At 41.3% G+C, this 27,552-nt stretch overlaps 2 protein-coding genes across 15 annotated transcripts in view; one reads left to right on the top strand and one right to left on the bottom strand.

The window, feature by feature from the left end:
- Positions 1-12,169, bottom strand: part of LOC100661000 (nuclear body protein SP140-like) — a 36,471-nt gene extending 24,302 nt beyond the window's left edge. For 6 of the 7 annotated variants that reach the window (XR_010322211.1, XR_010322212.1, XR_010322210.1 and 3 more), the window contains exon 1: positions 12,057-12,169. Coding sequence is in view for 3 of the 7 variants with exons in the window: in XM_064286574.1 (XP_064142644.1) it covers positions 12,057-12,088 (32 nt within the window). In the remaining 4 variants the exon portion in view is untranslated. The remainder of the gene's footprint in view (positions 1-12,056) is intronic. The other variant, XM_064286575.1, reaches the window with a different exon arrangement.
- Positions 12,170-12,190: 21 nt separating this feature from the next.
- The window catches only part of LOC104846635 (sp110 nuclear body protein-like), a 77,429-nt gene continuing 62,067 nt past the window's right edge, over positions 12,191-27,552 (top strand). For 3 of the 8 annotated variants that reach the window (XR_010322214.1, XR_010322213.1, XR_010322215.1), the window contains exons 1-3: positions 12,191-12,790; positions 16,468-16,710; positions 21,916-22,063. Coding sequence is in view for 5 of the 8 variants with exons in the window: in XM_064286578.1 (XP_064142648.1) it covers positions 12,750-12,790; positions 21,916-22,063; positions 25,306-25,584 (468 nt within the window). In the remaining 3 variants the exon portion in view is untranslated. Of the gene's footprint in view, positions 12,791-16,467; positions 16,711-21,915; positions 22,064-25,305; positions 26,138-27,552 lie in introns of those variants that run through there. The other 5 variants (XM_064286581.1, XM_064286580.1, XM_064286579.1 and 2 more) reach the window with 3 other exon arrangements.

The following is a 27,552-nucleotide window of genomic DNA, read 5'->3' as shown; positions in this document are numbered from 1 at the left end:
AGAAATGTAAATGATTCAGAGAAAAGATCTTTGCCTTGAGGCATTTGTGATTCCCCCAGCAAAGCCCACAAAAGTTTCGAAGTCCATCTGAATAAATGGAGTTCCAAGTCAGCTTTTTAGTGCTTCAAGTATGAAAAGACAACAACTGGCCAAATGCATTTGAAGAAAGCCTACAACAAGAAGGAGAAAAGACCAAGATGAGCAAAGGGCAAAATTACCCCAGCAGAAACAGAGTTATTCCAGGGAACAGAAGAGAATTCCTAAAAAGCTAATGTTGGCATAGAGATTCATCACCTGCCTGTCAGTTTGTCATACTCTGATAGCTTGCATGTTGCTATCAAATGCCAACAGGGTCACCCATGGTGAACAGGTTTCATTAGAGCTTCCAGACAAGACAGACTTGAAAGAAACCCTGGCTATCTACTTCCAAAAATCAGACAAAGAAACCCTATGGATCAGAACAGAATATTGTCCAACTGAACTCAAATATCCCAATGATTGTGATGATGGCCCAGAATCAGGCAGTATATCATTATGTTATACAAAGTGTCATGATGAATCAGAGCCAACTCAATGGCAGCTAAAGACAACTATCATAGTGATAAGAGAATATGTTGTACTCAGGATGCCATGAAAGAAAAAGAAAATAAGACAGAGGTCCTGGAAATTAAAAATATGATGGCTGAAAAAAAAAGTTCACTCAAATGGTTGTAAAACAAAGGGGAGGGAATTTCCCAGAAAGTAGGAGGAAAAAAAAAGGAAAAACCCAAGGAATAATGAAAAGTAAATTTGAAATCTTAAAAGTCCCAAAATAGCCATGCAAATCTACAGAGTTTTAGAGGTAAAAGGAAATGACTAAAATAACGTACATTCTTTTAAATTACTCATGTATGAAGGCGAAATCAATATTTAGTTGTACAAGTGCTCAGAAAATATTCTACTCACTCATCCTCTGTGTTGATCACACATTTTTCAATGTTGCTTCCTTCTGGGCAAAGGTAAGATTGTATAAGTGATGTGTGCCACTTTGGCAGAAGAATTCAGAGCTGGCAATGTGCTAGCCCTGCCGTTGTTGTTGTCGTTGTTAGGTACCGTTGAGTAGGTTCTGACTCATAGTATCCCTATATACAACCAGAAAGAAACACTGCTTGGTCCTCCACCATCCTGACAATCATTGCTATGCTTGAGTCCATTGTTGCAGTGACTGTGTCAATCCATCTCGTTGAGGGTCTTCATCTTTTTCGCTGACCCTCTACTCCACCAGGCATGATGTCCTTCTCCAGGGACTGATCCCTCCTGATGACATGTCCAAAGTATCTGAGATATAGTCTCGCCATCCTTGCTTCCAAAGAGCATTCTGGCATTACTTCTTTCAACACAGATTTGTTTGTTCTTTTGGCAGTCCATAGTATATTCAATATTCATAGCCAACACCGCAATTCAAAGGCGTCAATTCTTCTTTGGTCTTCCTTATTTATTTTCCAGCTTTCGCCTGCATGTGAGGCGGCTGAAAACATCATGGCTTTGATCAGGCGCACCTTAGTCTTCCAGGTAACATCTTTGCTTTTTAACACTTTAAAGAGCTCTTTTGCAGCCAATTTGCCCAATGGAATGTGTTGATTGATTTCTTTACTGCTGTTTCCATGAGTGTTGATTGTGGGTCCAAGTAAAATGAAATCCTTGACAACTTCAGTCTTTTCTCCGTTTATCATGGTGTTGTTTATTGGTCCAGTTGTGAGGATTTTTGTTTTCTTTATGTTGAGGTGTAATCCATACTGAAGGCTGTGGTCTTTGATCTTCATCAGTAAGTGCTTCAAGTCCTCTACACTTTCTGTTAGCAAGGTTGTGTCATCTGCATAACACAGGTTGTTAATGAGTCTTCCTTCCTCCAATCCTGTTGCCCCATTCTTCTTCATATAGTCCAGCTTCTCAGATTATTTGCTCAGCACACATATTTCCTGACTTTAAGCCACACAGTATTCCCCTGTTCTGTTCGAACTATTGCCTTTTGATCTCATTCTTTGCAATTCTTCACCATGGTGACTGCCAGTATTTCAGATGGCAGCTGCTCATCAGCCAGAGACAGAGCCCAGGATGAGGGTACCCTGAAGCAGAGGCTCACTGGGTCTCCTGAGATTTTGAAGTTGTTTGTTCCTATAGAATAATACATCCCATCCTTACTGACACACTGCCTGGGACAAATTACCTGATGATGCACTATAATAACAAAATCAAGAAATCAATGCCAGCAATGTTCTTTTACCAAAGAAGTAGAAGACATCACTAAATCAAGTTAGTCCTTTCAAGATCTAATTATTTTCTGCTTTGAATTTTTTATCAATACCTTGTGTTTTCAGTGTTTTCAGTAGTGGAATGCATGCTGAGTCATCGAGTGTATTTAAATTTTTGGTTGGTAATATAAATTTTGACAGAAACCCTGGTGGCACAGTGGTCAAAGTGCTTGACTGCTGCCTGAAAGGTCAGCAGTTCGAAAACAGCAGCTTTGTGGGAGAAAGATGTGGTAGTCTGTTTCTGTAAAGATTTACAGCCGTGGAAACCCTATGGAGTCACTATGAATGGAAATTGATCTGACAGCAGCCGGCTTGGTTTTTTTTTTTTTTGGTTTAATATAGATTTTGAGAAACTTTACGTGAAAATGCATGATTCGTTGGAGACCATCAGGCCTACCCCTCTTGGGTTAAAAAAAAAAAAAAAAAAACCTAGGGTAGCTGGCTTTATTGCAGGGTGTCTCCCATTTGGGTACATGGGGCATCTCTGGTTTTGTCTAATACCTCAGATATTTTCCTTCAACGAATGTTTCTTTTGCTTTCACTGTTACACAGGCCCCCAACTGGAGGAAGCAAATACTTTGATGGGGAATAGTATCCTCCTGAAGAACTCCAGAGATGTAAGAAGTGGGTGGGATCCCGTGTGTTCCACAAGTCAGGAAATGGTGACAATGCTGGTGTTCACAAATTGTAAATCTAACTTGAAGCATATCTCAAAAAATATTTTAGGGCAATGATTCTTAAAGTGTAGTCCAGGGGCCCCAGAACCATTGAGGTCTGCAAGACTCTTTTAGGGTGTTGCCCAAGGTCAAAACCATTTTCATAACAACACTAATATATTATTTGCTGTTTTTCTCTCTCATTCCCTCATGAGTGTTCAGTGACATTTTCCAGAGGCTCCGTGGCCTGTGATATCGTAACAGATTCAATGCAAAGCAGATATAAGACTCCAGCTGCCTTCTACTGAGCCAGATAGTGAAGAGATTTAGAAAAAAGTAAAGCAATGCTACTCTTCTCACTGATTAATTCTCTTAAAAAATATAGTTATTTTTCATTAAAGTATGTTATTTATGTTAAGGAGTAATGAGCTTATTATTTTTACTGAATGAATAAATATTTTTAAATGTTCAAACTTCTCATTTCTAGTACGTAAATATCAACAGATAAACCCACATGAACAAAGTCTTGCTCTTTGGGGTTCTCATTTGTTTTTAAGAATATAAATGGGTCTTGAGAACAAAAAGATTGTTCTAGAAAGAGAGGATATATACTGCGTATAATAATAACGTAATAATTTAATCTAAAACTTCAGATTATATAAACAAACATTAAAAATTGAGTAGGGCAAGCCAAATAACTGGGTTGAATAACTTGTTTCAAAAAGGTAAACTCAAATGATATAGTTTTACGTTGGATGTTACCATTTCAAAAAACATATGCTACAGAATTTGTCGGAAAACCTCAGGGTAACCAATGGAGTCAAAGTGAAACTATATCTCTTACAAAAGAATGAAAAATAAGGAAATATAGTCTGTTTTCCTTAAACAGAGAAGACAAAGTAAATAAAGGTATAGGATATAAGAACCAAAAAAACCAAACCCATTGCAGTCGAGTTGACTCCGACTCATAGCGACCCTATAGGACAGAGTAGAACTGCCCCATAGGGTTTCCAAGGAGTGGCTGGTGGATCCGAACTGCCTACCTTTTGGTTAGCAGCCGAGCTCTTAAACCCCGTGCCACCAGGGCTCCGAGATATAAAAAGTACCCCTAAAATCAAAAGGAAGAAGAAGAAGAAAAAAATCACTGAGGTCGAGCCAACTCCAACGATCTATGTGTATCAGACTCGAACTGTGCTCCACAGGGTTTTCAATGGCTGATTTTTCAGAAGTAGCTCACCAGGCCTTCCTTTCAAGGTGCCTCTGGGTGGACTTGAACCACTAACTTTTTGGTTAACAGCCAAGTGTCTTAACGGCTTTCGCCACCCAGGGACTCCAAGTAAAAAGATACATGTCAGGTAAAGCACATCAAATTACCATTTTAGAGTATAAACGGTCAAAATAGAATCTACCTATAAGAGACACAAAAAGACAAAGTGACATTAAAAATGTTAAAAGTCAAGATGGGCAACTTACAATTAGGCAAATGCAAACAAGACAGAAAGCAGGATTCACAATGCCTGCACTTTAAAAGTAAAATTTAAGACTGCTAATGGACAGATCTTCCGTGGACGTTAAAAACCATTTCACTTTCTGTCTTTAACTCATCAAGCATATTTACACAAGAGTATACATTGTATTTGACCCCAAATTAGTCTAAATAAACAGTAATAAGAAGAAATTGAATAGGCTACATTCTCTATGAAACAATATTACAATAAAGTTGAATTTAAAATAATGAACAAACAAGGGCTTTAAAATAATCTAAATTTAGAGAGATTTAAGGAGTCCTGGTGGTACAGTGGTTAAAAGTTCGGCTACCCACCAGAAGGTCAGCAGTTTGAATTCCACCAGCTGCTCCTTAGAAACCCTATGGAGTAGTTGTACTCTGTCTTTTAGGGTCGCTATGAGCTGGAATCGACTCCATGGCAATGGGTTTGAGTTTGGTGAGTGGTGCAGTGGTTAAGAGCTCGTCTGCTAACCAAAGGGTTGGTAGTTGGAAGTCACCAGCCGCTCCTTGGAAACACTGTAAGGCAGTTCTACTCAGTCCTACAGGACTGCTGTGAGTTGGAATCAGCTCGATGGCAATGGGTTTTTCTGTTTGCTTGTTTTTGTTTTTGGATTGGTGAGATTTAGAAAGTTCACTAGACTTCTGGTTTCAGCTCCAATATGTAAAAAGCTTGGGAGTAGCCACTCCCATCCTTATAACAAGAAAAAAGCTGAACAAACTCTAGTTAAGGATTGTACACATCTGAGAACTGAAGTCATCGGGCAAAGTGCCACCCCGAATTCTGGAGAGATAGGTGACTTAGGTGACCCAGAGAAGCACAGCCAAGGTCAGCTTGCCTGGAGAGGAAGCCACTGGAGCCTAAACTGGTGGGTACACTGAAATCTTAAGTCTGATAAATTGCTGGGGGCAGAATGTGAACTAGCAAGAGAAGGGGAAACTCCTGGGGCCACAGTTTCAGGGAGCTCTCAAACTGTTATGGGTTTTACCTCCAGAAACTCCACCACTTTCTCACAGTGAAAAATGAAGAAAAAATCCCCCATGCTTCTGGCAGGGAGCAGGAAAGCGAACACTTTTTGAAATATTTCAGGGCTTTTTCTCCATAACAAAGGCCCATTCTCAAAGGGAAAATAAAGCCTTATCTGATTTAAAGGAGCCCTGTTGATGCAGTGGTTAGGAACTCAGCTGTTAACCAAGAGGTTGGTGGTTGGAAACCATCAGCCACTCCTCAGAGAAAGACGTGGCAGTCGTAAAGTCATAAAGTTGTAAACCCTATGGGGTAGTTCCACTCAGCAGCAACAGGTTTGGGTTTTTTTTTGTTTGTTTGTTTTATCTGACCTAGGGAAGGGCAATTACTCAACTCCAGTCCCTTCTAGCCTTGCAGTCTCAGCTAAGTGGGAGGAATAGCCAAGAAACCCTTGTGAAGTTTCCAGCTCAGAGACATAATCCCACCAGAAGACTGAGATTTAATCATAATATTATATAGTACCTCCCCTCCCCCACACCTCACCTCCACATCTAAGGGTTCCAGTAAAATAACAATGGATTATAATTACAAAAAGATTTGCAAGGTGTTTAAGCTCTATTTAAGGAGTTCTTAAGCAAACACCCAGGGAGAAAGATATGGCAGGCTGTCTGCTTCTGTAGAGATTTACAGCCTTGGAAACACTGTGGGGCAGTTCTACTCCGTCTACAGGGTTGTTTTTTTTTTGGGGGGGGGCGGGGTGGGGCTTTCTTAAAACAAAAACAAAAGCCCACTGCCATCAAGTTGATTCCAACTCACAGTGACCCTATAGGATAGAATAGAACTGTCCCATAGGTTTTACAGGGCTATAAATCTTTATGGAAACAGAGTGCCACATCTGTCTCCCATAGAGCAGCTGGTGGCTTTGAACCATCGACCTTTTGGTTAATAGCCAAGCTCTTAACCACTGTGCCACCAGCGATCCTTAGAAAGCAGGAGAGGCAAAAAAGAACAGTAGAGGAATTTGAAGCCTTTGGTACCTACAACTATATAAAAAAAAAAAACAGTAAACACAGCCTAACACTTAGCCAGATAAACATAACACCTCACACTAAAGGACTATTTACCTCAGTTACTATTACCTCATACATCTTTGTTGAAGAGTAATAACCCATACCCTGATTAAAGTAAAATTGAGAGATTTATTGAAAGTAAAGAGACAGCTCTAGCAGGAGATAGACTGAATTCCATGAGGCAGAACCCAGAATCCAATAAGATGACTCAGCAGTGACGGTTTATAAGTGGGGGCACAAAAGACATGAAGCACATTACTTGATTGGTAATTACAGGCTTAGATCATTGAAAGACATTACTCGATTGGTAGTAGGTCATTTTAAGGCAGGACTTCCTGTATCAGGAACTTGTTAGGTGATTGGCTTAAAAGAATATAAAGTATCTTTCTTAGATTGGTTACAACATGGTGAGTACAAGGGTATGGGGGCTGGGGGGGGCCACAGGGTAGTTACATAATCATTACCAGACATTCCTCTCTTAGAAACAGCACAGAGAATGGCTGCCACTAAGGTTAAAATGGAATCAGCAACCAAGGAATCCCACCCAAATCTCAAACCAGCCATTTCAGATCTTATCAGGTACCACAATTAAAAAAAAAACAAAAACCCCTTATACATCATGTCCAGCTACTAAAAACAAACAAAAAATTATAAGGCATACCAAAAGCCAAGAAAAACACGTTCTGAAGAGAGGAAGCAAGTGTCAGAACCAGATTCAAATAAGGCAGAGTCTTTGGAATTATTGGACAGAGAATTTAAAATAACTGTGGTTAACATATAGAGTTGCCATGAGTCAGAATTGACTCAACGGCAATGAGTTTGGTTTTTTTATGGTTAATATGTGAAGGAAATTATACAGTACACTTCTAAATAATACATGGGTCAAAGAAGAAGTCTCAACAGAAATCTAAAAATATTTTGAACTAAATGAAAATGAGAATACAATTTATCAATATTTGTGGGACCCAGAATGTACGGTAAGGATTGGTACAAATCCAATACCTGAAATGTGGAGATTGGTTCTCACATTCCCAGTTCTCCATCTTTGTCTCCAGCCACTCCCATGGCACTCCCTCTCTCTCTCTGACTCTAGCAACCCAAACCAACAGTATTTAACTTCACGGTTAAAGCTACAGTCATCAAGGAAGTATGGTACTGGAGAGAGAATACACACATAGATCAAGGCAACAGAATAGAGAGACCAAAAACAGACCTGCACAAATATAATCGACTAATCATTGCTGAAAGAGTATAGGTTATATGGGAACTCGGTACTATCTTCTCAATTTTTCTGTAAATCTAAAGACCATTCTAAAAAATGAACTCTATTAAAAATATCTTTAAAATAGCCAAATCAGAACTGCAGTTAGAAGCAATTTTAAAAATAGAAAATAATGACAATGAGTATTCAGTAGGTGAGTGTGGTTCAGCATTAGAAAATCTATCTGTATATTTCCTTATACCAAAACACTTAAATGACAAAAACCAAATAAACGTATCAATAAAACAGAATTTGATAAAATTCATCAGTTCTAAATAAAATAGGAATAGCAGAAAATGACTTAAATGCAAATACAAACTCTTCTTCAAAAACTAACGGCAAACATCAGTCTAAATAGTAAAATGATGAAAAGTATTTATAAAACACAAACAAGATATGAATGCTCACCATCATATCACTCTTCGGAATTATTTTAGAATTTCTAACTCATCTCATAATACAGAAATATTAGAAAGGAGTAAATACTGGAAAATCAGAGACGAAGTGTATATAATTAATCAAATCTACTAGAACTAATAGAGTAATTTGCTAAAGAGACTGAAAAAAAATTAATATATAAAAACCAATAGTCTTTTAAATTAAATCCTGGAGTAGCTATTGGAAGTAGAAATGGAGAAACAATATTTTAGTTACAACAACAACAGCAAAAACTACCCAGGAATAATTTGATGGATGAGGAAAAATTTTAAATATGAATCTATACATTGAAATCTCAGGATGAAGTCAAGTAGAACACCAAAAAAAAAAAAAAACTGTTTCTAAATGCTTTGTCATTACACAAATGAAAAAATAAATCAATGGTCCAATAATTCATTTCAACAATATAGAAAGAAGAAACACTACATTAGAATGTACAAAAAGGAAAATAATAAAGATGAAATCTGAAATACATTAATTGGGAAACAGAAAAGATACTTAATTAAAAATATGTTAACCAGCAAACCAGTCGCTGTTGAGTCTATTGCAACACATGGTGAGCCCATGTGTGTTTGAATAGAACTGTGCTCCACAGGGCTTTCAGCAGCTGACTTTTTGGAAGTTATTTGCCAGGCCTTTCTTCCAAGGCATTTCTGGGTGGACTCAAACCTCCAACCTTTTGGTTAGCATTAACTTTTTGCACCAAGGCACAAGGATGGGCATATAGAAAATGGAAACAATAGAGAGCACAGAAGCAGACTGATAAATATAGGGCCACTGCAAAGCAGAGGGGAAAGGATGGCCTTTTCAATTGCTGGTGCTGGAACAAATCTGTATTCTCATGGAAAAAAAATACAATTAGACCCCTGCCTCTTACCATAAGAGAGAATCCCATAGATTCAACAAAAATCTCTAGTTCTAGGCAGATTACAGAAATGTGAAAAGTACAACAATAAAGTGTAGTGAACAGTGAAAAGCAAAATAATAAAGCTTTAAGATTATGTATACGAATATCTTCATGATTTCAGGGCAGGAGATGATTTTCTTTTTTTCTTAAACAAGGCACAGAAAAGTAAGTAAACTTAAGGAAAAGACTGATAAAATTGACTGCATTAAAATTACAAACTTTTTCATTAAAAGACATCATTATGAGAGTGAAAAGCCAAGTGACAAAATTGAAAAGATATTTGCAACACATAAGACCAATAAGCCATGGTGTTTTCAGTTGCCTCATATGCACGTGAAAGCTGGATGATGAATAAGGAAGACCGAAGAAGAACCGATGCCTTTGAATTGTGGTGTTGGCGAAGAATATACCATGGACTGCCAAAATGACGAACAAATCCTGGAAGAAGTACAACCAGAATGCTCCTTAGAAGCAAAGATGGCGAGACTATATCTAACATACTTTGGACATGTTGTCGGGAGGGATCAGTCCCTGGAGAAGGACATCATGCTTGGGAAATCAGAGGGTCAGCAAAAAAGCGGAAGACCCTCAATGAGATGGACTGACACAGTGGCTGCAACAGTGGGCTCAAGCACAACAATGATTGTGAGGATGGCGAAGGACGGGGCAGTGTTTGGTTCTGTTGTCGCTATGAGTGGGAATGGACTCAACAGCACCTAACAATGACAACAAAGACCGACAAAGAATTCTTCTCCAGGTTCTCTAAAGAACTCCCATCAATCAAGAAAAAGACAAAGAGCAAGTAGAAAAATGAACAAAGACTTGAAAGGCATCTCACTGAGAAAAAAAAAATCCAAAAAACTCTGTACTTATGAAAAGGGGTTCAACCTCAGTTATATTTTGGGACATGCAAATTAAAACCACAATGAGATATCCTACACATCACGCAGACTGGCTAAAAGTAAAATAATCTCGGATTATCAAGAGCTGACAAGGATATGCAGCAATGAAAATTCTCATTCAGTTCTGTTGCGAATGAAAATTGCCTTCGCCACTCTAACAAACGGCTTGGTATCTAATAAATTCAAAATAAATATGCCCTGTGACTCTTCACTCTTTTTCTAGCCAAAAACTGGAGACAACACAAATATCCATCAACAATAGAAAGGGTAAATAAACAATGACAAACTCATAAAATCAAATACAATACAGCATCAATAAATTTTTAAGCTGTAACTACATGCAAAGTAGAAAAAATGGATAAATCTGCTTCCAGGCATGATGAAGTAGCTTATATCACACTGAGGACAACTATATAAGCTGGATGAAATACAAAAACTAGAAAAGTTAAATAATTAATTTAAAACAAAGCTAATGGCCACCAAGCGTTTAGGTGGTTACCACGTTATGGCACGAGTTGGCTGATTCTAGTTGCACTACACAACCATAAGGGCAAGTTGACAGCTTTGAATTCCCTAATCAAGGCACAGATGGAAAATCAGAAAACGCCTAGGCCAGCTTTAAAGGAATCCTGTATCTCCACGGGCTGTGGTGCTCACAGGGCGAAAAAGACCAACAGAATCAGAAAGTAAGAGCTATGGTTTGGCAGCACTGACCAAGGGCGTTCCCACCTGGTTCTTATGCTAAGACGGAGGCACTGAATGGGAAGGAAAGAGATCCTGGGATGGGACGGTGAGTAATAAATAGGCAGATAATGAGAAGCTGAGAACTTCGAAACCTCAAATTCCCCATGAACCCCCTTGTCAGCAAAAGAAATCCAACATCCCCCAGCCCATCTGAAGACACCAACCTTAGCCCGCTTAGTAACTTGTTCACTAAGGTCACCTGGGACAGTTGCTTCCTAATCTGGTGCCTATATGGCCTGCCTCACCACACCTCTGTGCTTCTGGGCTCACAAGAGTAGACTGGAGTTCAGCTTGGGTAGAAATATACAAGCCCTACTCCAGGAAAAGTTGCAGAACGTTGCCAATTTGTACGGGCAAGAATCTGAGGAGACTTGGTAGGAGAATTTTTTTCCATACTCTTTTACAATGTTCTAATTTTTACCGACAAGCATGTATTAACGTATTTGTCTTATATTTGTAAAAAAAAAAAAAAAGCTCTCAACTTTCTAAACACCCTGTTTTCCCTCCAAAAAAGCAGCCAACACTCACCACCTGTTTGCATCTGTCTGTGTCAGGCCCTGTCCACTTTCAGCTCCTCCTCCAAGTGTTCAGAGGCCATGAGTTGACCATGGGGCTCAGGGCTGCAGAGATGGGCTCAGAGCACAACTGGCCTCCAAAGACATGGGCTGGACAAAGTTTGAGAATGTCGGACATTTGCTTTGGATTTCAATGTTTCTTAAAAGATCTTTTCTGGCCAGAGTTGTCATTTGGGGTGGGGATAAAGGAGGCCTGGGGGAAATGATAGGGTTCAGAGGTCGTGAGGAACCATCCAATTCTGCAACAAAGCCTCAGAAAGAACCACAGAGTTCAAACGGCTCCCGCCCAGTGGGGCAGCGGTTGCAAGAAAGAAGAAGGAAGAAGAAAGACGCAGCTGATGTGAATCAGGGTGGTCTTAAGTTTCCCCGATAGCTACCCCACTGGCATGTTACAAATCTGATGTCCACGTTCTTTTTCTATCTCCTTCTATTATATACCTGTGGAACGAGGCTGGATGGAAATAAATAACGAATGAAAATACCAACGTTACCAGAAATGAAGGAGCCCTGGTGGTGCAATGGTTAAGCACTCAGCTGCTAACTGAAAGGTTGGAGGTTAAAACTCACCCACTGGTTCTGCTGGAGAAGGACCTGGTGATCTGCTCCTGTAAAGATTACAGCCTAGAAAACCCCATGGGGTAATTCTACTCTATTGCATGCGGTGGCTGGAGTCGAACTCGATGGCATCCAAGAACAACAACAACAATCAGAAATGAAGGACGAAGAGAGATGAAGACTAACCTGATGTTCAAGTCACTGCGCCCACCTGCCATCTTCTAGTCCTGGTCCCGCTGGTCCACAGAGCTGGGCCTAGGCTCACACCCAGAGAGAAAGTGAAACATCAACTCTAACTGCAGCTGCACCCTCCCCAGCTCTGAAGAGAAAGACGGCCAATGCCCCGCCCAGTGAGGGTTACGCCCAGAGCGGAAAAGTGCAGTTGCCTAACAGCATGACATCACTGCACTGTGCTCTCCCTTCCTGCAATCTCTAAGACGCTTGTCAGCCCCAGGGAGGAGGAGCAGAGGCCACCTTCAAGGAAGACAGGGGACCTTTTGTTTACAGAAAGGCGGAAGTTGTTTCTAGGTGAGGTGGCAAAGTTTCTATGGTGTTATGGATTGAACTGTGTCTCCCCAAAATATATACTGACTCTGGTACCTGTGACTTTGTCTGGAAAGAGGGTCTTTGAAGATGTTCATCAGTGACGTTAACAAGAGGCCATGCTGGAGCAGGGTGGGTCCTAACCCATTATCATGACTGTCCTTGTGAAAAGAGGAGAAGAGACAGACACACAGGGAGAACAGCACGTGACAATGGAATCAGAGATCAGAGTGTTGCAGCTACCAGCCAAGGAATGCCAGAGATCGCCAGCCATCGCCAGAAGCTAGGAGAGAGAAGTGGATCAGGTTGCCCCTCAGAGCCCTCAGAAAGATCAACATGGCCGACACCCTGATTTCAGACCCCCAGCCTCCAGAACTGTGAGACAATAAATTTCTTTTCTTACAAACTACCCAATTTGTTCTTGTATCTGTTAGGACAGCCCTGGGACACTAATACGTTCGGGGAGGAAGTGACTCCATGTTTGCCCCTTCCCTTGCCCACAGGGCTGTGGGAAGGAAAAGAGAAAACCAGACTTTTCAAATCTCCTCTCAGGCCCACGGGCTGGCTGGGCAAGTTGGGGGACCTCGATGGTGAGTTAGGCCCCCAGCTTTCAGACCCGGGGCTGGGGAGAGCCAAATGCCTGCGTTATCAACCTGGGAGTAGGTTCTCAGCTTCCAGGAGTGCAGCCAGGGAAGAAGCAGAGAACTCTCCCAGATACCACATCAAGGAAGTGCTGAGTTTGGGCAGAGAAGTCTAACGTTCAATTTTAAGTTTTCATGAATGCAGAGCCAGGCTACACCTGCAGCCAGGGGTGATTAAGAAAAAAACGAGCTGTGAATATTTCATTGAAGTCTTAAAGAGGACACCAGGCTTCTCAGTGGACGGGGAAAGGGTTGGAACTGAAACTGTCCAGACCTTAAAGCGCAGGGCCATGTGGGTGGCAGGTGTATTACACTTAAGTTTGTATACAATTTTTTCACTTATCCAGCCATCATTTTGCAAAGGATTTGAAGCAACTTACAAAAACACTTACACAATTGAAACACTTATACAATTGAGAGATAAAGAAATGGGGGCAAAGGGCAAATAAAGGGAGCGAGTCATAAAACAAAACCAGAGAACTAGAAATCCACACAGAACGATGCCAAAGACAGGGAGGAGAATGGAACCCCGGGGATTTGTGGAATCTATGGCCGGCCACCCAGCACGGGGCCAAAGCAGGTGCAGAGCAGTAGTCTCAAGTATGTTCTATTGATCCCACATCTGGCTGTTAATAGATGTGCTAGGAAATTTGCATGAATAAGTTAGCAAAATATAGAGGGTAAGAAGTTTTTAGCCCTCTGCCTGCTTCTGCTCTTGCTCTTCGCTCCTAAAGGGGGGAGCAGCAATCTGGTTAGAAGAGACCCCAGGACAAGGATGAGGACATCTTTGCCAGTGCAGGGCTCTGTGTTACCAGGCGATGCACACACATGGGTCTCTCTCTCTCTCTGTCTCTGTCTGTCTCTCTCTGACCCGTCATTTGCGTGGCAGATAGGGCAGTAAGCTGAGCCTCTCTTGGGCACAGCTCTCCTCTGCCTCCAGCCTCCATGGGGGCATAGCAGCCCAGACACACGGTCTACCACAGAGTGAGCGCATGAATGTGCCAACTTCTCTTGCTTATAAGCACGAGTCCTGGGTGTTCCTCAGCTGACTGTTGGTAAGACTGGTGCAGAAGGGGCACTCCTATAACTGTGAGAAAACCTTTGCGTTCTGCAGCGCTGTACAGAAAGGAGTGCTGAAGCGCTGGGCACCCTCTGCTCTGCTCTTGTCACACCTCTGTCCTCTGCCTTCCTCCAGCACTGTTGACTTGCCTGTGGCTTCCATGCCCCGGCACCCCCCACGACCATGACCTGCTAGGCAGGCTTCATTGCTCTGCCCTACACTCGGGTGTGAGGCACTGTGTCCCTGTCTCTCTAGGAGGTGTAGAAGGTCTCTGTCCCACAGAGGTTTGCCCTGGTCTCAAGGCTGCTTTGACCCTATAACTGCATGTCTGATCTTTCTTCTAAGGGCTTCGTGGGTGTCATGGGAGGGGGAACCTGTGGGTTAAAGGCATTTGATTTAAACAAAGTTAAACAAGTTTCTGTATTGCAGGAGTTCTCATACACCCTACCATGCCAATGCACGTTAAAAAGCCAGTTGCCATTGAGTTGATTCCAACTCATGGCAACCCCAGGTGTCAGAGTAGAACTGCTCCACAGGGTTTTCAATGGCTGGTTTTTTGGAAGTACTTCACCAGGCTTTTCTTCTGAGGTGGCCCTGGGTGAACTCGAACCTCCAATCTTTCAGTTGTCAGCCAAGTGTGCTAATCATTTGTACTGTAACCTGATGGGAATGGATCCTGCCTAGTGGGCCCCCTTGAGTCAAATGAGAGACCCCAGGCCTCTGAGAAAGACAAAGTGGACTTTATTGTAAGCTGGTCAAACAAGGAGCTTGGAGCCTAAGTCTCAAATCAAGTTCCCTGAGGTTGGGAACGCTAGGGCAATAATAGGCTTTGGGATAGGGAACCGATCTATAACTCTTGAAGTTTCTGGGAATAGGCAGGCAATTTCAAAAAACTAGTTAACATGTATGGAGATGTAGTGGGGGTACAGTATGACGGCTGGGGGGTATGACACATGAAGTTCATCTAAGGCCAGCTTTTCGGGGGTGGTGGTTGATTAGTAGTGAAGTGACCTTGAGCAGAGAAGAGTAAGACCACCTTGTGTTGTTACAGACAACACAGAAATGTCTTATCAGGAACTAAGAGAGCTTAGCTGGGGTGGGAGGAGGAGGGGGGATAGTTTGACCCCCTCGGTTACATTTCCTCCTCTGGTTTGCAGGGTTTTCAATCTTGAACGTAGAACTTTATGTAGGCGGTGGCCCAGTCCTCCAGAAATTTTGAGCTTGCTAACTGGTAAAAGCACGTGCATTGTAGGATCTGAGGTTTGTTAAGAGAAACGCGATTGGATGTCTGAAGCATCATGATATTCACAGCTATGAGGCAGTTTCGAATGAACCTAGTAAGACAGTTTAAGAGGCAGGACAAAAACAGACAGATTAGTAAAAGAATAATCAGCGGAGTATCAAGAGACCAGAGCCAGTGAAGGCTAGGAAAAGGGGAAGGAAGTTACCTCTGACCACAAATCAGATGGAGTTTTTAGCTTCTGTAAGAAGAGAAAGAACAACACAATGACTGCCAGGATGGTAAAGGCAATGTAAACATTAGAAGCACAGTCATGATGGAGGGTCTCCAGGTTGGAGGGGCACAGGTTTGGCATTCGCTTTGTTTTTCTTTTTAGCAGACATTTTAAGTCCTGCACAGGCTGGCAGATCCAGGGGTTTGGTTGGGGTTGTTCTCGTTGCAGAGGATCTTCTGGGGACGGTGCAGGTTTGAGGAGAGTGTGATGCACCCAAGCTTTGATGTTTTCAAGTTTAGCTGCCTAGTGAGCGGTTAAAAAAACAGTGTACGGTCCAGCCCACTGGGGCTCCGCTTTCCAGGTTTTCAGCAGAACTTGGTCACCAGGCTGGAAAGGGTGAAGTGGGGCATCAACAGGATATTTCAGGCGGCCAAGGGTGTACCTGTGAATAGGAGACAGGACATCAGACAAAGACAAATATTTTCAGAGAGCGAACTCCCCATGACAGAAACCTGAGCATTGGTTAAAGGCAAGTTATTTTTAAGAAATGATTTTCCATACATAATTTTGAAAGGGCTTAATTTGAGCTTGCTTCTTGGGGTGACCCATACCCTCAAGAGGGCTAAAGGCAAAGCTTGGGGCCTGGTTATTTTTGTTTCTTGACGGGTTTTGACAATTTGGTTTTTTAGCGTGTGATTTATCTTGTCAATTTTCCACTTGACTGTAGTCTCCAGGCTGAGTGTAAGCTTCAGTTCTTAAAAGTTTAGAGACTTTTTGTGTAACTTGCAAGGTGAAGTGAGATTCATCGTCACTTCCGATCGTTGTGGGCAGGCTGAACCTGGGAATGATTTTACTAAGAAGCCATTTTGTGGTTTCTGATACTTTCTCTCTTTTACAAGGGAAAGCATCTATCCAATCAGAAAAAGTTTCAACAAACACCAGCATAAATTTATACTTGCCAGGGGCTCTTGGCATGTTGGTGAAGTTGACTTGCCAGAGTTTGGGATCCAAATCCTGCGAAAACCAGCCGTACCTAGAAAGTCTCAAAGTTGCCTCCAGGTGGTCACGGTGGAAATCCAGAGGATCACTTGCTGGTGCTCCGGCAGCAGGGCTCGCTGACCTTGAGAAATCTGGAAACCTAGGTAAGTTATCTTCTGTTGTGGGATCTGAGCTTTGGCAGTGGATACTTGAAGACCTTTTATCTCTTTACCTTAGTTTGAACCATAATTTTATTTTACTTTTGAGTGTTTTTTGTTGTTATACAAGGACGTAAAAGCATCAACACACATTTTCTCATGGCATTTACTTCCCCGAATGCAAAACAAATTTAACTGAAGAATAGTATTACAATTTAGGGAATGATTTTAGGGCCAGTGTTCCCCATCAGCCAATTGATATTGTGGCCATACAATGTTGCAGAAAAACTTTTTCCTGTTTTTAATAAGATCATAACTAAAAAAAATCCCAATTAGTTAGGAAGTATCCTAGGGAACTGTACTTCGGTATATCTTGCCTGTTCCCCATACCTGAGACTAGGCCAAAACCAGAAAAACCAGGACCTAGACTAAAACCAGAAAAAAGCAGGAGTACTAGAACCACAAAGACAAAGGTGCAACAGGGGTTTCTTAAGACCAGAACAGTATAACCCTCAATGGCCCAGATCCTGACAGAAACGGCAGTTCTCTTGGGCTTGCCCCTGGCTCCTAAGTCACTCACGCTCTCAGAAGCCCTTACGTATTTGTGGCACTGGTCACACGTTACTCACCAGATTTGAATCCTTACCTAGAATCCATTTCTCAATCTCGAAAAAGCGGGTCACCATGGGTCTGGGTGCAACTCCGCCTGTGAAGGCTGGTTCCAGTGTCGCCTCCCAGAGAAACAAACCAGTGCACGCTGAGGGAAAGTGGTCGTGCGTAGTGGCTGGAGATGCTCCCAGGAGCTAGGCAGCCTAAGTTAGAAGCAGAATAAAGGTCCCATTTGGGGTGCCAGAATTTGTAGCCCGATGGGAATGGATCCTGTCCAGTGTGACCACTCGAGTCAATTGAGAGACACCAGGCCTGTGAGAAAGAGAAAGTGGACTTTATTGCAAGCCAGTCAAGCAAGGAGTTCGGAGACTAAGTATCAAATCAAGCTCCCCAAAGCTGAGAATTTTAGGGCAGTTATAGGGTTTGGATAGGGAACTTGTGTATAATTCATGAAGTTTCTGGGAATAGGCAGGCAATTTCAAGAACTAAGTAACATGTATACAGGTGCAGTCAATTCTTCTTCAGTCTTCCTTATTCATTGTCCAGCTTTCACATGCATATGAGGCAATTGAAAACACCATGACTCGTGTCAGGCACACCTTAGTCTTCAAGGTGACATCTTTGCTTTTCAACACTTTAAAGAGGTCTTTTGCCGACGATTTGCCTAATGCAATGTGTCTTTTGATTTCTCGACGTCTGCTTCCATGGGTGTTGACTGTGGATCCAAGTAAAATGAAATCCTTCACAACTTCAATCTTTTCTCTGTTCATCATGGTGGTGCTCATTGGTCCAGTTGTGAGGACTTTTGTTTTCTTTATGTTGAGGTGTAATCCATACTGAAGGTTGTGGTCTTTGATCTTCATCAGTAAGTGCTTCAAGTCCTCTCCACTTTCAGCAAGCAAAATTTTACTTGCTTGCAATAGTAATGACAATGTTTGATAATTTCTGCGTTCGGTCGGATCAGCATTCTGTGGAATAGGCATAAATATGGATCTCTTCCAGTCGGTTGGCCAGGTGGCTGTCTTCCAAATTTCTTGGCATAGTCAAGTGAGCACCTCCAGTGCTGCATCTGTTTGTTGAAGCATCTCAATTGATATGCCGTCATTTCCTGGGGTCTTGTTTTTCACCAATGCCTTCAGTGCAGGCTGGACTTCTTCCTTCAGTACCATTGGTTCTTAATCATATGCTTCCCCCTGCAATGACTGAACACTGATAATTCCTTTTGGTACAGTGATCTGTATACTTCTTCCAAATTCTTTTGATGCTTCCTTCGTCATTCAGTGTTTTGCCCATAGAATCCTTCAATTTTGCAACTTGAGGTTTGAATTTTTTCTTCAATTCTTTCAGCTTCAGAAATGCCAAGATTATTCTTTCCTTTCAGTTTTCTAACACCAGGTCTTTGCACACGTCATTATAATACTTTACTTTGTCTTCTCGAGTCACCCTTTGAAATCTTCTGTTCAGTTTCATCATTTCTTCCTTTAGCTTTAGCTGCTGTATGTTTAAGAGCAAGTTTCAGAGTCTTTTCTGACATTCATTTTGGTCTTTCCTTTCTTCCCTGTCTTTTCAATGACCTCTTGCTTTCTTCATGTATGATGTCTTTGATGTCATTCCACAACTCGTCTGGTCTTTGGTCATTAGTGTTCAATGCATAAAATCTGTTCTTGAGATGGTCTCTAAATTCAGGTGGGATATACTCAAGGTCGTACTTTGGCTGTCATGGACTTGCTCTGATTTTCTTCAGTTTTGCCTTGAACCTACATATGAGCAATTGATGGTCTGTTCCACAGTTGGCCCCTGGCCTTATTCTGACTGATGATATTGAGCTTTTCCATCATCTCTTTCCACAGATGCAGTTGATTTGATTCCTGTATATTCCCTCTGGTGAGGTCCATGTGTATAGTCACCGTCTATGTTGGTAAAAAATGGTATTTGCAATGAAGAAGTCATTGGTCTTGCAAAATTCTATCATATGATCTCTGGCATCTTTTCTATCAGCAAGGCCATATTTTCCAACTACCAATCCTTCTTTGTTTCTAGTTGTCACATTCCAATCACCAGTAATTATCAATGCATCCTGATTGCATGTTTGATCAATTTCAGACTGCAGAACTTGGTAAAAATCTTCTATTTCTTCATCTTTGGCCTTAGTGGTTGGTGCAGAAATTTGAATAATAGTCGCATTAACTGGTCTTCCATGTAGGCATGTGGATACTATCCTATCATTGACTGTGTTGTACTTCAGGATAAATCTTGAAATATTCTTTTTGACGATGAATGCAATGCCATTCCTCTTCAAGTTGTCATTCCCTGCATAGTAGACCATATGATTTTCTGATTCAAAGTGGCCAAAACCAGTCCATTTTAGCTCACTAATGCCTAGGATATTGGTGTTTATGCACTCCATTTCGTTTTTGATGACTTCTAACTTTCCCAGATTCATACTTCATACATTTCACATTCTGATTATTAATGGATATTTATAGCTGTTTCTTCTCATTTTGAGTCATGCCACATCAGCAAATGGAGATTCCTAAAGCTTGACTCAATTCGCATCATTAAGGTCAGCCCTACTTTAAGGAGGCCACTATTCCCTGTCACCTTTTGAGTGCCAGCATTCAAATACTAACAGGGTCACTATGCCAGACAGGTTTCCGCTGAGCTTCCAGGCTAAGACAGACTGGGAAAAAAACCTGAAGGTCTACTTCTGAAAAAAAATTAGCCAGTGAAAACATTTTCCAATGCCACCTTTACCATGTGCAAATTTTGTGTACATATATGTTTCATATACAAACACACACACATATTAAATCTGTGTCTTGTTTTTATTCATTTCTGTTGATGTCCCCCTATTGGTAAGTTAGAACTTGATGTTTAATTACTATAGCTTTACAATACCACTTGGAGTCCCTGGGTGGTGCAAACAGTGCTTTCTGTCTCTACACAGTTCTCTATTTTAGATATTTCATGTAAGTGGGATCATACAATATTTGTTTTTTTTGTGTGTCTGGCTGGTTTCACTCAGCATAATGTTTTCAAGGTTCATCCATACTGTAGCATGTATCAGAACTTTATTCCTTTTCGTAGCTAAATAATATTCCACTGTGTGTATAGACTACATTTCGGTCATCCATTTGCCCGTTGATGGACACTGGGGTTGCTCCCACCTTCTGGCTAATGTGAATAAGGTCAAAATGAACATCGTTGTACAAGTATGTGTTTGAGTCGTGCTTTCAATTCTTTTGGGAGTGGAATCGTTGAATCCTATGGTAATTCTGGACCCCTGTTGGAGCAGTGATTAGGAGCTTGGCAGCTAATCAAAAGGCAGTATGAGTGCACCAGCCACTCCTTGGTAACCCTAACGGGCAGTTCTACTCTATCCTGTAAGACACTATGAGTCGAAATTGACTCGATGGCAACAGGCTTGGTTTTCTGTTTTGTTAATGGTCAGTTTTTAGACATGCTGCATGGCCATAGGAAAAAGCACATGATCTGTTTTGAGATGCAAAATTGATACAGGATATAAACCAGTTACGTTACTTTTACTAACCATGTCGTTCACTTCTTTCATGTTTTTATTTACGTGTGCCTAATTGTGTCGGAGACTGTGGGTCTTTTATTGAAGTGTCTATATATGACCAGGTTTTGTCTTTCTAAGCTTTTTTAGGCAGTCCCTATTTCGTGAGCATTGTTAGTGTGTGCTTCATAGTGCAGTCCAAGCGAGTGTGGTGAATCCAGCTGAATGTGCCCATAATGCACATAATATAAGCCTGGAACCAGAAAGTCAGAATTTGTTCCCAGTTCTACCACTTCCAAGTTGTTCAACGTTGGACAAGGTATTAATCCTTTCTATGTCTCTGTTTTCTCAACAAAAAATGGCTGTAATAATAGTAACCTTCTCTCAAGAGTTTTTTGAAGACTGAATAAGTTAATTTACATGAAACCCTTAGAACAAAGCCTGGCACACAGGAAGCATTCAATAAATATTAGCTGCTTTTAATATCCCACCACCTGTCTGTTAGTCATACTATAGTGGCTCGCATGTTGCTAGGATGCCGGAAGTTATGCAACTGTATTTCAAATACTGGCAGGGTCACACATGGTGGAGAGGTTTCAGCAGAGCTTCCAGATTAAGGCAGACCAGGAAGAAAGGCCTGGTGATCTACTTCTGAAAATTCACTAATGAAAACCCTCTGGAACAGAACAGAATATTGTCCAACTGGGTTCAAACATGCCAACAATTGTGAAGGTGGTGCAGGACTGGGCAACGTTTTGTTCTGTTATACATGGGGTCACCATGAGTCAGAGTGACACTGACAGCAGTTAACAACAATGACAAAATTTTAATATCTCCTTATGTTTACCAGCAGCCCTTGGGGATTTTGGCATCACCTTGTAGGTCACTCTCAGGGCCATGGTTGTTCAGAGTTGTCATTGTTGCCTACATCCATGAGTCTTTTAAGCAGATGCTAATTTGGGGACTGCTAAGGGATACGGTGGGGACCAACATGGCTTTCTTTAGGTGGCTGTTTAATGCAGAGAGCAGCTCCTACGCTCTTTGGAGTCTTTGATTCTCTTTTCACATCGTGCATCTTTCCACAGGATGTTCACCGTGACCAGGGCCTTGGAAGAGGCTCTTTTTCAGCACTTCATATGCCAGAAGCTGGAGATCGCCTATGCCATACACAAGCCAATTCCCTTCTTTGAAGACCTCCGAGACAAGTTTTTCATCACTGAGAGAATATACAAGGTGAGTGATGTCAACTGCTTCCCCAAGGCAGCCCAGCCTCACCAAGTATACCCTGTAATCAAGGTCTCAAACCACAAACCACCAGGGCTCCTGAACTTTAGAAGGTCCAACCCAGACACGTTGATCATCACAGAAGATGGGGGTGGCTGGGGGAGAGGGTGTCACGAGGGCCATCCCAACCCCCAATTCCTAACTGAAGAGTTTGTCACCCATAGTCAATTCTGATGTGAGACTAGGCGGATGCTGGAAACTGTGGTTCTGTAGACCAAAATGGCACTCTGTCCATATAATTATGGGTTTTTAAAACATTTCCTGAGCCCCAGGCCCAGGGAAGTGCTAGCGCTGATTGAAGGATCCAACCTTAGCCTGGTTAGCTCCAGCTCCCTTTTCAGGTCAAATGCCACTCCTCCAAGGGGCCTCCTTGAACTGTTCATCTAATTAAGACCCCCTGGTTATTTTCTCTCACAGAATCTATGCTCTCCCTCTGCAACACTTCTCACAGTTAGTAGTTGAGTAGTTATTTGTGTTTGCTGTTTAATGCCCATCTTCTCACCTGACTGTGCCCCGTGTGGGCAGTACCATGTTGATCTTATCACTACTGTGTACCCAAGGACTAGCTCACTGACCCTAATAGGTGCTCAGCAAATGTTTTCCAAACAACTTTCATCTGCCTTGTTTTTCATTTTGGCCATGTTCTCAGCAAGAGGTTTCTAGATGATCTACTTGTGGTTGGAACCCATTCAAGCCAAACCAAGTCCCAGAGAGAGCAGAGGCTATTGCCCCTGTGACCAACTGGTAGTTCCATTGCTGAAGCACTCTGACCAAAGCCTTAAGAAATAATTACATAGTAGCTTACTTTGAACATCTCTGGGTGATACAAATAGCTAACACCTTTGGCTGCTATTTGAAAGCTTGGAGGTTTGAGTTTACCCAGAAGTACCTCGGAAGAAAGGCCTAGTGATCTAGTTCCAAAAAAATCTGCCACTGAAAACCCTATGGAGCACAGTTCTGCTCTGACACACTTGGGGTCACCACGAGTCAAAAGCAGCTTGATGGCAACTGGTTAGCTTATTTTGACCCCACTTTCCTCCCTTAAAATTTCTCTCTTTTCTCAAATGTTCCTAAAAATAAAGTTCACAAAACAGACCTACTTTTTAAGAAGGCTGAGTTATTTATTCCTAAAAAACTAGCCACCAAAATATATGTGAAGCTTCAAAAGTTAACATGTGGAAGTGTGACCTTTGAGAATTTGTCTATATTATTTATATTTTTATTGCTGTTGTTATTGTTGTTGAGAATATACACAGCCCCCATTAAAAGCCTGTTGCCTTCATGTCAATTTCAACTCATAGTGACCCTATAAAAAAAATTTTTTTTTTTTTTTATAGGGTCACTATGAGTTGACCCTATAAAAAAAAAAAATAGCACAGAATAAAACTGACCCAAATGTTTTCCAAAGAGTGACTGGTGGATTTGAACTGACCACCTTTTGGTTAGCAGCCAAGCTCTTAACCACTATGCCACCAGAGCTCCAGAAAGCTGGCACAGTATATACCAATTCAACAGTTCCTACATCTACCATTCAGCAACACTGATTACATTCTGTAAATTGTGCAACCATCCTCACCCTCCTTCTCTGAGTTGTTCCTCCTCCATTAACATAAACTCACTGCTGTCTAAGGTTCCTATCTAATCTTTCCAGCTGCTGTTGTCAATTTGATCCCATATAGATAGTTCTTAAAAGAGCACAGTGCTCAAGGCAGACATTCTTTACTAGGTAAGCTAAACTAATGTTTGGTTTTAAGAAGACTTCAGGGGATATTTTTGGTTTAAGGTTTAAAGATTCTCCCAGGGCAATAGTTTCATCTAGCTTCCATGGCTCCAGAAAGTCTGGAGTTCATGAAAATTTGAAATTCTGTTCTGCATTTTCTGCCTTTGGCCAGAATTCTTCTATAGAATCTTTGATCAGAATGTTCAGTATGGAAGCCAGAATAACCCTGATACCAAAACCAGGCAAAGACACCACAAAAAAGAAAATTACAAGCCAATATCCCTCACAAGTTTAGAAGCAAAAATCCTCAACAAAATTCTAGCCAATAGAATTCAACAACATAATCAAAAAAAAAAAAAAAAAATTCACCATGATCAAGTGGGATTCATACCAGGTACACAGGAATGGCTCAACATTAGAAAAACAATCAATGTAATCCACCACATAAATAAAACAAAAGACAAAAACCACATTATTCTATCAATTGATGCAGAAAAGGCATTTGACAATGTCCAACACACATTCATGATAAAAACTCTCATCAAAATAGGAATAGAAAGGAAATTCCTCAACATAATAAAGGGCATTTATATAAAGCCAACAGCCAAAATCATTATAAATGGAGAGAGTCTGAAAGCATTCCCCATGAGAACAGGAACCAGACAAAGATACCCTTTATCACCACTCCTATTCAACATTGTTCTGGAGGTCCTAGCCAGAGTAATTAGCTAGATAAAGAAATAAAGTGCATCCAAATTGGTAAGGAAGAAGTAAAAGTATCTCTATTTGCAGATGATATGATCTTATACACAGAAAACCCTAAGGAATCCTCCAGAAAACTACTGAAATTAATAGAAGAGTTCAGCAGAGTATCAGGATATAAGATAAACATACAAAAATTAGTTGGATTCCTCTACACCAACAAAGAAAACATCGAAGAAGAGATCACCAAATCAATACCATTTACTATAGCCCCCAAGATGATAAAATACTTAGTAATAAATCTTACCAGAGACGCAAAAGACCTATACAAAGAAAACTACAGGATACTACTGCAAGAAACCAAAAGAGACCCACATAAGTGCAAAAACATACCTTGCTCATGGATAGGAAGACTCAACATTGTGAAAATGTCTATTCTACCCAAAGTGATCTATGGATACAGTGCAATCTTGATCCAAATTCCAAGGGCATTTTTGTTTTGTTTTGTTTTTGTTTTTTTTTAATTAACTTTTATTAAGCTTCAAGTGAACATTTACCATTCCAATCAGTCTGTCACACGTAGGTTTACATACATCATACTCCCTTCTCCCACTTGCTCTCCCCCTATTGAGTCAGCCCTTTCAGTCTCTCGTTTCATGCCAATTTTGCCATCTTCCCTCTCTCTCTATCTTCCCATCCCCCCTCCAGTCAAGAGTTGCCAACACTCTCTCCAGTGTTCACCTAATTTAATTGGCTCACTCTTCCTCAGCATCTCTCTCCCCCCGCCGCTGACCAGTCCTTTTCACGCCTGATGAGTGGTCTTCGGGGATGGTTCCTGTCCTGTGCCATCAGAAGTTCTGGGGAGCATTGTCTCTGGGATTCCTCTAGTCGCATTCATATCATTAGGTATGGTCTTTTTATGAGAATTTGGGGTCTGTATCCAATTGGCCTCCTGCTCCCTCAGGAGTTGTCTGTTGTGCTCCCTAGCAGGGCAGACATCGATTGTGGCCGGGCACCAACTAGTTCTTTTGGTCTCAGGATAATGTAGGTCTCTGGTTCATGTGGCCCTTTCTGTCTCTTGGATTCTTAGTTGTCGTGTGGCCTTGGTGTTCTTCCTTTGCCTTTGCTCCAGGTGGGTTGAGACCAATTGATGTATCTTAGGTGGCCGCTTGTTGGCATTTAGGACCCCAGGCGCCACAATTCAAAGTGGGATGCAGAATGTTTTCATAATAGAATTATTTTGCCCGTTGACTTAGAAGTCTCCTCAAACCATGTTCCCCAGACCCCAGCCCCTGCTCCGCTGACCTTTGAAGCTTTCATTTTATCCCGGAAACCTCTTTGCTTTTAGTCCAGTCCAACTAGGCTGACCTTCCTTGTATTGTGTGTTGTCTTTCCCTTCACCCAAAGCAGTTCTTATCTACTGATTGATCAATAAAAAACCCTCTCCCTCCCTCCCTCCTTCCCCCCTTTGTAACCACAAAAGTATGTGTTCTTCTCCGTTTTTTCTATTTCTCAAGATCTTATAATAGTGGTCTTATACAATATTTGTCCTTTTGCCTCTGACTCATTTCGCTCAGCATAATGTCTTCCAGATTCCTCCATGTTATGAAACGTTTCAGAGATTCGTCACTGTTCTTTATCGATGCGTAGTATTCCATTGTGTGAATATACCACAATTTATTTACCCATTCATCCGTTGACGGACATCTTGGTTGCTTCCAGCTTTTTGCTATTGTAAACAGAGCTGCAATAAACATGGGTGTGCATGTATCTGTTTGTGTGAAGGCTCTTGTATCTCTAGGGTATATTCCGAGGAGTGGGATTTCTGGGTTGTATGGTAGTTCTATTTCTAACTGTTTAAGATAACGCTAGATGGATTTCCAAAGTGGTTGTACCATTTTACAATCCCACCAGCAGTGTATGAGAGTTCCAATCTCTCCGCAGCCTCTCCAACATTTATTATTTTGTGTTTTTTGGATTAATGCCAGTCTAGTTGGTGTGAGATGGAATCTCATCATAGTTTTAATTTGCATTTCTCTAATGGCTACTGATTGGGAGCATTTTCTCATGTATCTGTTGGCTGCCTGAATATCTTTTTTAGTGAAATGTGTGTTCATATCCTTTGCCCACTTCTTGATTGGGTTGCTTGTCTTTTTGTGATTGAGTTTTGACAGAATCATGTAGATTTTAGAGATCAGGCGCTGGTCTGAGATGTCATAGCTGAATATTCTTTCCCAGTCTGTAGGTGGTCTTTTTACTCTTTTGGTGAAGTCTTTAGATGAGCATAGGTGTTTGATTTTTAGGAGCTCCCAGTTATCTGGTTTCTCTTCATCATTTTTGGTAATGTTTTGTATTCTGTTTATGCCCTGTATTAGGGCTCCTAGGGTTGTCCCTATTTTTTCTTCCATGATCTTTATCGTTTTAGTCTTTATGTTTAGGTCTTTGATCTACTTGGAGTTAGTTTTTGTGCATGGTGTGAGGTATGGGTCCTGTTTCATTCTTTTGCAAATGGATATCCAGTTATGCCAGCACCATTTGTTAAAAAGACTATCATTTCCCCAATTGACTGACACTGGTCCTTTGTCAAATATCAGCTGCTCATACGTGGATGGATTTATATCTGGGTTCTCAATTCTGTTCCATTGGTCTATGTGCCTGTTGTTGTACCAGTACCAGGCTGTTTTGACTACTGTAGCTGTATAATAGTTTCTGAAATCAGGTAGAGTGAGGCCTCCCATTTTCTTCTTCTTTTTCAGTAATGCTTTGCTTATCCGGGGGTTCTTTCCCTTCCATATGAAATTAGTGATTTGTTTCTCTATCCCCTTAAAATATGACATTGGTATTTGGATTGGAAGTGCGTTATATGTATAGATGGCTTTTGGTAGAATAGACATTTTTACTATGTTAAGTCTTCCTATCCATGAGCAGGGTATGTCCTTCCACTTAAGTATGTCCTTTTGAATTTCTTGTAGCAGAGTTTTATAGTTTTCTTTGTATAGGTCTTTTACATCCTTGG

Source organism: Loxodonta africana, chromosome 6, assembly GCF_030014295.1.
Source record: "Loxodonta africana isolate mLoxAfr1 chromosome 6, mLoxAfr1.hap2, whole genome shotgun sequence".
NCBI classification, from domain to species: domain Eukaryota; kingdom Metazoa; phylum Chordata; class Mammalia; order Proboscidea; family Elephantidae; genus Loxodonta; species Loxodonta africana.
Note: the sequence above shows the minus strand (reverse complement) of the source record. Positions and strands in the feature narration are given on the sequence as shown.